Here is an 11,297-nt window from a genome sequence, read left to right as displayed (position 1 = left end):
GCGGGACCGGGATGGAAGGTTAAGTCCTGAGCAGCAGCGGCAGCTGCAGCCGCCCGGGGCAGGCTGCGCGCCCCTGTCCCCGCCTCGGCCGCGGCGCGCGGCAGCCCGGTGATTCGCTCTCTCTCTTTGGCGTTTGAAGGGAGTGCGGTGACTGTCCTTGAGCGCGGAGGGGCGAGCTCGCCGCCAGAGCGCCGGAGCAAGAGGAGGCGCAGGAGCGGAGGCGGCGGCGCCCGAGCATCCGAGGGGGTCCGAGCCCCGGCAGCCGGCCAGCCCCGCGCCACAAAGGGAGCGCCCCCGCCGCCTGGCACACCACCTCCCTCCCCAATGTCCTCGGCCATCGAGAGGAAGAGCCTGGACCCGTCTGAGTAAGTGCGGCGCCCCTGCCACCCACGATGTCCACGGCCTCGCGCCCCGGGGCGGCAGGGTGGCGCGGGCGGCCGGCGAGAAGGCTCTAGGTGCGCGCCCGCAGCGTGCCCTTGGTTTCCTCTGCCTTGCGCGGGGCTCCCGCATCCTATCGGGTGACTCCGGGGACACTGTGAGAGGGGCTGGGCGGCGGGCGGCAGGAAGAGGGGGTCGACCCGGCGCCGCTGTGGGCCCCTCCCGGCTACCTGGGACTCTCCCCAAAGCCACTGCGGGCCAGAAAGTTTACACCGGAGCAGGCAGAGGGGGAGGTCGGAGGCGCGCAGGTGCAGTCCCGAGAGCCTTCAGGACTCGATTCTGCTCCTTTCTCCCCTCTCGTTCCTTCTCGGTCCCCTTTCTCTTTGTCCATTTGGTCCTGGAAAGGGGGATATTACAAGTGGAGGCCTCCCGAGTCCCCGACGGCCCCCTTCCCGGTCCGCAGGTGGAGCGGCTGCCCGCAGCGCCAGGGACCGGCGGGTAAGGAGGTGCGAGAATTCACCTCGGAGCTCACTCAGGCTTCCAGAGACTTTAGAGCAGCTAAACACGGAGTTAATCTGGATACACGTCCCCGCCTCTCCCCTCGGGGTCCACCGATGGGGACCACTGAACCTCGAAAGTTAGTGCACCATTTTGCGTATAGGTGAATTTTTTCTGGGGAGCGGAGTCTCACGGCTTTTATCACAGTCTCAAAGGGTTTGGAGTCTGGGAACCGGAGCTCTAATGAACTGCATTTGTTTTCTGAGGCTCTGACTGGTTTGAAGTAACCCCTCTTCCCAATGTTTACCTCCAGCCCATTCCTTAGTGTTAAGACGCGGAGAAAGGGTTGTTTTAAGATATCATTTAGCCGTCAGCGCAAATGCCCTTTTAAGATTCATTAGCTGTCTGGTTTTGAGAACATTTATTCCTTTGAAGTCCCCATCTAATCCTTTGAAGGGATTTGTTACACAGACCAAAGGAGCTGGTTAATGACTTGTCCATTTGTGCTTTTAAGAGGCATTTGTTTTGTTTTGTTTTCTTTTCTTTTTCTGCTTTAAAAGAATTGTGCTTTCCTGATTGAAGTACCTCCTCCTCCCAATTTCAGCCTCCTATGGTGTTTATATACCTGGGTTTTACCCTCAGTTACGAGCATAAAAGCTCAGCGTGTTCTCATAAAACACAGGAAGTACCATGATCTAGTGAGACTATAAACAGCCCTATTCAATCTTGAAGGTTCAGATGCCAGTTCTATAAGGAGTCTGGTTTGTTCTAACAAAAACCCAGCTTCCTTAAATTCTCAGGAGAAAGATAACATTCCTTTTTAAAAGTATATATCTACGAAAACACTGGGTTTAAAGGGTGGTTTGCTCTTTTTTTTTTTTTAACAAACCGAGAATTACAACTTAGCCCTGAGTTTTCAGAGCCTGGGCAAGACCATAGTAATACAATAAGAGAGTGAATTGGATGAATTACCTTTGAAAGGCTCCTAATGCCTTTTCGATCAGTAGAACTCAATCACTAAGCCTTTTATTAGAAGATAAATCTGGAGGTTTCAGTTCCCTGAAGGGAGTGTTTCTCTTTTCAAAGTTTGTGCTTTTTCACTGAGATTGGAAAATTGAAACATCTTTACCTCATAACACAGCAGGCACCTACTGAAGGGTGCTCTTCTCCATCCTTTGCTTCACTATTTGCCCAATGCAGACAAGCTCTCATTGGAGATGGACCAGCTCATTGAGAAATTACTGCAGCACATTTTTTCCCTATCGCTCTTGGAAATTGTTGAGAAATTATCCCAGAAATCCAGGCCGAAGTGTGTTTAGGTATAATATTCAGATAGGTTCTAGGAGAATATAAAATATTAGGGAGTGAATCCCACTCAGTTATTGGCTTGGAACATCCACCAAAGATAATGTGATATTATCATTAATTATAGAAAGATAGAAGCAATATCTTATCCTATCCTTTCCTATCTCATCTCAGGCCATCACAATAGCTCTTTTGCTTACCATTTCTACTGCGAACCACTATTCTACCAGAAGCTTCATTGTGTACATACTTGGGTCAGTGGAGCTGAGGTCAGTCTGATCAGCATCTCCAAATTACACACAGAAATTTGCCAAGGCATATGCAAATGAAACATTTAGACAGAAAGACAGCCAGAATTCACACAGAGATTTCCTCTACTGGGCCACCAGTGGCCCCTACCGCCTCCCTGTGAGTAACAAGAGCAGTTCATTTTAATTCCAGGCAGTTTTGCACCAGCTAAGTGCAAATTCTCTTCTTTCACAGTTGGTTGGCAGGCTCAGCATCAGGGCATCCAGCAGTGTTGAGGTTCCATGAGCGTTTCTGAAAGCCTAAAGTAAGACCATGGGCTGTGGAAAGGGAAGAGATGCGATTCTGAGGTGATGCATGTGAAAATGCTGGTGTTTTATTTTTCAGGAGGGTGAATGGAAGTCTTTATGTATAACCCGTGGAAACAAAGAAAAGCAAGCCAGGCTTCAGTGAATTCTTAAAACTATTCAAAGTCTTGAGTTCTTAGGAGGAAACTGGTTTGGGTTTTACATTTCCCTGTTCTAAAAGGAGATCATCTCACAAAGGACCCTCATACTTGATCTACAAAGTGTGGGCTCGGTTTCAGTAGCCCTAAATATTCACAGGGAGGTATGCACATTACAGACAGAGTCACCTGAAGCTGTCAGAGTGTGTTATCAACACTGGTTCCCTGAGCCTTGTCATCCCTAGGTGTAAAGGACGCTGAGTGCTGTGGGCACAGGCCAATCAGGACACAAGGTCACTTGGTAAGTTAGCGTCAGCTGGAAATAGGAGACACAGATTTATACCCTCAAAGTACCAAGGGGGAAACTCCCTTTGGGAATTTCACAGTTGGAGGCAGTTCCATTTTTCAAAACATAATAGAATTTTGAAAAATAGATTTGTGTTTGAGTGAGGTTCAAGAAAGCACTTGTTAATTGTCACAGATCAACAGGTATACTGTTTTTCCTGTGTCCCATCTGGTGAGAGAATCATTTCTCCCACTCCCTTTATTTTCTTTTGGCAAATAAAGTTATTTCTTTTAAAATGTAAAACAGAAGTATTCAGATTCCAGTGAAGCAAAGTGAACTGGAGACACCGTATGACATTGTAGTGAAAGAACACACATCACAGGCTCACTCTTAACAATTGCCTGGGTGGAGATTTCAGAGTCTGTTTAATTGCCTTCCACTCTCTCGAAAATAATTATTGCCCCTCTCCCCATTTTCTTTCCTAAATCAACTTCATCCGAATCAGTTTTGCTGCTGTAAAAATATTGACGTGCAGAAAGTTCTGTTTGACGTCCTTTATAAGTTTAACAGTGGCCTTAATTAACACCTGAGATTTTTCTCCAAGGATTCATTCAGTAAGAAGGATGGGATGCGGAATTTCTATTAAAAGATAATAATAATGAGAATTTCTATTATATCCTGATGGAATTTTTATCTTGGAAAGAGAAAGCAACCTAAAATAACTTGGGGTCCCTTTCTTCTTTCTTCCTTCCTCACCTATGCTTTTGTGCAGTTGGGAACGGTTTGAGGCAGGATGGCACGGAGATTCAAAAGGGAATTTGCAGATTCTTAGCCCTCTAGGAAGTCACTGTCCTGGCAGCAAGCAACTCTTATAGTCCTGGGTGCCTCCTCTGGGTTTGGGCAGTGCCCTTGGGTCCTGGGTATGTGAGGAGGAAAGAGGAGAGGTGTGGAGATGGAGTAGGAGGGAGATAAAGAAGAGAGACCACAGGTGCCGAGAAAGTGGGGCTGGACTGTGGGTAGGGGTGCAGTACCACCTGCAGTTGCCTTGGTGCCTCTTGGTGCCCTGCACTTGCTTCTTCCGGGATCTAGGATGTAGGGTCTAGCTCTCTCCTGTCCTAACCCAAGGCTGGCAGGGTCTCTCTGCAGTCTGCCCTAGGTATAAGCTGTCCCCTCCTTTCTCCTATGTCACCTACAGACAATTGAATGAGGTTTCCTTTTGGGCACAGCATGACTCCTGACCCCTCTCCCGTGCTTGTCTCCCCAAGATGAGGTCATCCCTAATGCTTGGCCTTCTTTCCAGGGAGCCAGTGGATGAGGTGCTGCAGATCCCCCCATCCCTGCTGACATGTGGAGGCTGCCAGCAGAACATCGGGGACCGCTACTTCCTGAAGGCCATCGACCAGTACTGGCATGAGGACTGCCTCAGCTGTGACCTCTGCGGGTGCCGGCTGGGCGAGGTGGGCCGGCGCCTCTACTACAAGCTGGGCAGGAAGCTCTGCCGCAGAGACTATCTCAGGTACTGTCCTCGCTGCCCTCCTGGGGCTGTGGGTCTGTCTCCCCCAGTGCCTGCCTTTTGCCCCAGTGAGGTCAGGCTGGGTCTCAGCTGCCCGATGCAGGGAAGCAGTCGGCCTTTCTTCCTGTTCGAGAAGCATGTTCTCAGGGATACATTCCTGCATGGTCAAATTCTAATATTTTAAAGGCAAGAGAGTGATGAACACAGAATTCAGAATAGCGGTTCCCTCTGTGGGGCAGAAAAGGGGAGAAGGTTGGGGAGAAGGCACAGGACGTGCCAAAGGAACTGGGAGCTTTGTAGTTTCTAAGTTTGAGTGTGGGCTCCTAGGAGCTCATTGAATGCTTCAAAATATACCTATAGGTTCCAAATAGTCTTTCGTAAGATTCCAATATTATGTGATGAGAAATTTAAAAATAGAAAGCATGATCTCGCCACGGCATTCCAAGGATTTGACGGTCACAGCAGGAAGGCCCTGAAGTCAGCTGTAGGTTTGAGCCCCGGCACCACTGCTTTCTAGCTCTGTGACCTTGGACAAGTTACGTAACCTTCCTAAGCCTCGATTTCCTCATCTGTAAAATGGGGATAACAGCGATACCTACTTCCAAGAAGGGGTGGGAATTAGATGGGGTGATACATGTAAAGTGCTGGGCTTGGTGCATGAGTATGAGGATGAAATAGATGTTAGCTGCTCATGACATTTATCATTAGAGTCTTTTCCGATCTAATGAACAAAGAAATGGAAGAATGGAAAGGCAAAATAGGAACTCTAGAACACCCAGTGAGACAGGCACTGAGGCCATCTTGGATGCTCTGGGTCATGAGTTTGGCTATGTGAATTTTCCAGCACTCAGATGAGTGCCTTTGCCCGGAATGTTCTAGCATTTCCAGTTTCATATTAGCTGCTGCAGAGGTAACTCTGTGCCCTCTGCTGTCAAATCTGCTTAACTGTGTAGCTGTCAGATTTTTGCCATCTTCCTGTGGCAGAGGGTCTGTGGAGCATGGAGCCCTAATACATTAGAACCACCCAAACCAGGGAAGCTTGTTTAGACTCCAGCGCCCTTGGCTGCCAGGCCAGCTCTTTCTCCCAAACCTGCCCTCAGAGCATTTTACATTAAAAAAAAAAAAAAAATGCAGGCAATTCCATGGTGAAGGAAGCTTATCTGTTCACCCAGAGACTGACAGAGTAAGCTCCCCACCCCCAAATTTCCTGATAAAGTCCTTGCAAATTTGGTGGTTCAGAGAAAAGAAGGCAGGTTTCCAAGGATCATGATTTTAATTTTGGTCAATTTTTTATTAAGTAACAAGAAAACAGAACTGGGATAAATAGAGACCTGGTTCTGCTCGCTCTCAGTTTGCCAAGACACTGCAGAAAGCAGACGGGTAAATGATTCCCATTGGGCCCCCTGACTACATCCCTGTCAAATCATTTGAATCTTATTAAATGAAGTACAGATTGAGTAAGGTCAAAAGAGCCCGGGCTTCTCCCTATTTCTGCGGTTTTTATATAACATTCAAGAATAAACCCCGTGCTGCCCGGGCTTGTTAATCTCTTGCATTTTTAAAAAGGAGAGAAAAAAAACAGTCTGGGAGAACCCCGTGTTAATTAACCTGTGTCTCGGTGACATGAAATAATTCTTCTCCCTGTTACATTCCTAGGCAACATGTTAATTAACTCTGTGTTAGTGCAAGCGTTTCCAGCCATCCTTTCATATTTATATTATTGTTATTAAAATGGGCAGGAGGGAGCTTCAGACATGACATCTCTTGACGGAGGAGAAAAATCATTTCTTGCTGCAGGCATGGCCCTTTAGCCATGGACTTGTTTGCTTGCATTCTTGACATATCTGGCAGTGTCTTTGCAAAAGGCAAGTTGGAGGAGTGAGGAAGTGGGTTCTATGATGGGGTTCAGTCCTTCTCCCCCTGCCCACCCACCCCTGCCCCAGGAGAACTTCTCCCCCTGAGGGTTTCCAGTGTTTGACTTGCCTGTTACAGTCCTTTTCAGACATTTAGCCTCAAATATTCATGAGACCCCCATGCAGAACCTAAATAAACCCTGTGCTCTTATGTTGTTTTCTTGGGAACCGGAGAGTAACTGTTAATATCAGTGCCCAGCCCAGATCCCCCCTTGGATCGCTTTTTACCAGTTTTTGTGTGCAGTGCCTCCCCACCCCTAAGTGTTTTACTTTCAACAGCCAGCACCTGTGTCTGTTAAAGCCAGAAGTGTGCCCACTGCCCACCCCCCCCATGCCCAACAGACCTGGCCCAGTGGCTGGCACTGTCGGAGACCAAAGTCCTGCAATCTTGCCGGGAGCCAGGGCCGCTTGGAGACATAACTTACACCCCAGAGTCCCCGTGTAGTCAGGCTGAAGCTCCCCTCGAGTGTGCAACTTTGCTTGCCTTGCACCCCTTCTGTCCGGCTTCCCTTGCCACCTTACCTGTTTTCCCTGATGACACATCCTTAACAAATCCTGGTCTCAGGGTCTATTTCTGGGATATCCAGCCTAAGGCACCAATTCTTGGTGCCAGAGGTGAACGCCCAAGTTAGATGTCAAGTCCTGGCTATTTTCACCATTAGTGAAGTCCCAGCAAACCAGAGCTTGCAAGGGCCTGCAGAGGCCTTCTCTTCCAGTTCTCTTGCATTATAGCTTAAGACACAGAAGCCAGGGCAGAGGGTGTCATTGGCTCTGGGGCACCCGGCTAGTTAGAGGTGATGCTGGGACCTGAACTTGTCTCCCAAATACAAGTCCTTCATCCTTCCCTTCGTTAGCTGCCTGACGTGTGTTGTAATTTACCCCCAACTTCCCTTTAATAAATGCTCTCCTTCCGTAAGGGTCACACCCCCCAGGTGGTTGGCTTCATTCCACACACACTGTTTTGTAAGTCACTTGGACCCAAACTCAACTTACTGAACAATCAGGAAATCAGAACTGTCTTTCCACTCTGTGACCTCCAGGGTGGCAGTTCCCTACAGCTCCACCATCTGCTGCCTTGGGATAAAATGTTCTCCCCCAGTAATGAGTTTGCTCCCAGGTGGTGCCTTGAAAACACTCAGAGCTCTTCAAATGGAAAGCGGGATTCGGAGGGAAATTAGCTGGCCTGGCTGTAACCATGAGTTCTCTACCCACAGACCACGTCTTCCTGGTTCCATTAATTTTGTTCATGTGTTTCAAAATTTGTCAACTGCCCTCATCTCCCCTAGAACCTCTCAGAACGTACCAGTTGATTCTCTGCTCTTCTGAAGTTAGTAAGAACTTCCAAGAAGAACAGGCATTCACCTAAAACCACCCTGAAGGCTTTCCGTGGAAAGGACCTGCTGACATGCCATGTAATCAGGCATGTGGGAAAATGACTTCTGGCAGCAAGACTGGCCCTGTTGGAATACCCCCAAGATGTGTTAAAACCCAGCCAGCGCTGGCTTTGCCCTTGAACGCTGGTGCTTTGACATGCTGTGTCCATCCTTTAACAGCCGGGTGAGGGGCATGCTATGATCACTGCCAAGCTCAGAGGAATCAGAGGTCTCACCAGGGTCACTCAGGTACTCAGGGCTAGTCCTGGCTGAACCCAAGTCTTCTGATTCCAGTGCTTGTGTTATCCCACTCTTGCGGGCTGATTCTCAAGCTTCAGCCTGCATCAGAATCACCTGGCTGTGCTCAGGACCACACAGACGGCTGGGCCTCACCCGCAGAGCTTCTCAATCAGGAGGGCCTGAGTGAACATTTCTAACAAGTTCCCGGGTGATGCAAATTCGGCTGGTCCCAGGACCACACTTTGAGGACCACTGCACTAGGCTCCACCATATTGCGTCTCCCACTTCGGCACTACATGTTGCTTAATATAAGTAACCTGTCAGCTGAGACTTAGGAGAGTCTTGATTTCAATGTCAGAAGAGAAGTTTCTCCAGAGACTCATGCCATTGGGGCAGCGAGGATCTCGAATTAAGATCTTCCATTCTATGTGGAGAAATGCTGCCCATCCTCCAGATGTCCGAGGCACGATTCACTATACCGCGTGTTTTCGGTTGAACTCCCTCTGTCTCCCAGAAGCTGGGGTCCCAGCAAACAATCATGTGGAGATGGCCTTGGTACCTTTGAAGGAATTCAAGACCAACTCTCCGCATGGGTGGAATTAGTGGAATTAGCTGTTGATGTGATAGAATTTGGGAGCCTCAGAAAGATGCCCATTTCGTTGCATTCCTGGTCAGTTTCCTCTCAAAGGGGCCTCTGGGGTTTACTCCTGGCCCCTCTTCTAAAATGAAAGTTCCCCTGGGAAGAGACACACAACCCATGCCTAACCTCTGAAATCACTTCAGCTGAGAGTCTTTTCCACAGAGGTGTGGCCCGGGGCAACCTGGAGGCGTGGAGGGTGGTGGCTGCAGGCAGGGAGAGAGCTCAGAAAAGGGACGAGTTATGCCAAACACAAATGCCACAGATACGGTCTCATCCCAGAGGACCCACTTCTAGGAAGCACTGCGAACGAGTCAGCCATCGATCTGGACCCAGCTCTTCCTTGCTGGGACGTCTTGGGAATCCAGCCTACAGCATGGAACCCATCCTCAGGCCCTTTCTTCCAGTATTATCTGTGCCACTGTCTCTTTAGCTCTTCTCTCTGTTTTCTCCCCAGGCTCTTTGGCCAGGACGGCCTCTGCGCATCCTGTGACAGGCGAATCCGTGCCTACGAGATGACGATGCGGGTGAGGGACAAAGTGTATCACCTGGAATGTTTCAAATGTGCCGCCTGTCAGAAGCATTTCTGTGTGGGTGACAGATACCTCCTCATCAACTCCGATATAGTGTGTGAACAGGACATCTATGAGTGGACTAAGGTCAATGGGATGATATAGGCCAGATGCCCCAGCATCTCTGGAGAGGTGTTTCACTGAAGTCACTGTCTCCGTGGGGTCTTCACTCTTAGGCTTTTGGGGGATTTGAGGGTGGGCTGAGACATTTCTTAGGGGATGAAAGACCCTAATTGGGGATGAAAGACCCTAATTGGACACCAAGAACCAATACACAGCATCCAAGTGACATGATGCAAGGGGGCAAAACTTAAACGTGACAAAATGCCTGGCCTTGAGGGAGAATTTATGGACAATGGCCACAGCCTGTGGGTAATAACTGACATGATTAGTGAGGGAGAGAGTGTTCTGTGCCGTCATGATGGAACTTCCCATCTACAGATGGGGACTTGTTCTGCCCAGACTTGTTATGTCTTTAACCCTTGAAAACTAGAGATGTGCAATTGATTTCTTTTCTTCCCGGCTTTTATGAGAACCCTGTTCCAACCACTGTCCTCCACACGAGGGAAGGACAGAGAGAAGAGTGGCCATCCTTTTCTTCTTGGCCACCTTCCCAAGGCCTTAAGCTTTGGACCCAAGGGACACTGCATGGAGACAACATTTCAGTTGAGAATGAAAACTGCAACTTTTAACCAAACAATTCTTTAAAGCAATGCTGATGGATCACTGTTTTTAGACACCTTAGTTTTGAAGTGAGGAGTTCCACAGATTGTTTCTATACAAATGTAAATCTAAAAAAAAAAAAAGTTGTTCACCTATTTTATTATCTTAGATTATATCAAAGTATTTGTTGTGTGTAGTTTAAAAAAACTCTGAGGACAATAAAAATGACTGACTAAAATACAGTGTTGTTTACCTGGTAATGACTTACAATTTGGGATGGCAGGAAAAAAATGGCTTTTTATATTGTAAAGGAGAAGTAAATAAGCAATTTACTTTTAGGTCAAATAAAAACAAGTTTATGGCTAGGGTTTATATGAGGCAGGCACGTTTCTATATTACTAGCAATTAGTATCTAACGGGTCATCATGTAGCTCAGAGGGATGTAGAATAATTAGATTGCTATTGTAAAACCTGCATTTCACTTCAGCATTGTATAGAGTGAACAGAAGGCAAGATCTTTGCCTTTGGGAAACCTGTAACCTAGGAAGGACACAAATACATAAAACAGATTCCCTTGGGAGAGAAGGTAATTACCTAGTTTGAAATGTGGCAAAGATGCTGAGCTTGACACTTCGATTTTCCAAGACGTGTGTCTCAGGGTATTTTATGACAAGTGGTTAAGAGAACCTTACCTTGAGGATTTAAAGCAGGCACCTTGTCTGTGCGGTTGCCTTTCACCGCATCCAGGCAGCCATGAACTGACTCAGAGCGCCACCTGCTGGTCATCACCTCTCAGCTCACTAGTTCAAGAACGTCCCAATGAAAGACTAACGGGAGATGTATTTCAATTGTTACATTAAAATGTTGGCAAGTACCAAGAAGTCTTAATGTATTTAATTATCAAGACATCAGAAACATGCATCTAGTGCTACAATTAATTAACTGTGATATTCCTTTAAAAAGTTCATCACTAGGGTTTGCTTGGTTTTTTTCTTCTTCTGGAGAAATAATTAAGTGATGGCTCTCTTGGTCCGTAAAATACTAAAAGTGGTTGGGAAGTTTGACTGCTTAGGGTGGCCTATTTAAAACAAATCTAGTTATACTGAATTTCAACTAGGTGTTGGTAAGGGACTTCCAGTGAGGGGATATTTGTTCTAAATCAACAAAGGGAAGTGGTTCTCCGATTGTGGTCCATGAACCAGCAATATCAGCATCACTTGAGAACTTA

The 11,297-nt window shown here is 47.6% G+C and overlaps 1 protein-coding gene across 4 annotated transcripts in view; it reads left to right on the top strand.

Moving 5' to 3' along the window:
* LMO2 (LIM domain only 2) overlaps positions 1–10,943 on the top strand; it is a 21,960-nt gene extending 11,017 nt beyond the window's left edge. For 3 of the 4 annotated variants that reach the window (XM_024752612.1, XM_024752609.1, XM_024752610.1), the window contains exons 2-4: positions 140–365; positions 4,459–4,674; positions 9,292–10,943. In XM_024752612.1, the coding sequence (XP_024608380.1) occupies positions 325–365; positions 4,459–4,674; positions 9,292–9,511 (477 nt within the window). In that variant the 5' untranslated portion in view covers positions 140–324 and the 3' untranslated portion in view covers positions 9,512–10,943. Of the gene's footprint in view, positions 1–6; positions 19–139; positions 366–4,458; positions 4,675–9,291 lie in introns of those variants that run through there. The other variant, XM_024752608.1, reaches the window with a different exon arrangement.
* The last annotated feature ends 354 nt before the right edge of the window (positions 10,944–11,297 follow it).

This window comes from Neophocaena asiaeorientalis, unplaced genomic scaffold (genome assembly GCF_003031525.2).
Source record: "Neophocaena asiaeorientalis asiaeorientalis breed wild unplaced genomic scaffold, Neophocaena_asiaeorientalis_V1.1 scaffold196, whole genome shotgun sequence".
NCBI classification, from domain to species: domain Eukaryota; kingdom Metazoa; phylum Chordata; class Mammalia; order Artiodactyla; family Phocoenidae; genus Neophocaena; species Neophocaena asiaeorientalis.
The sequence above is the reverse complement of the archived record's forward strand: the minus strand, read 5'-3'. Positions and strand labels throughout refer to the sequence as shown.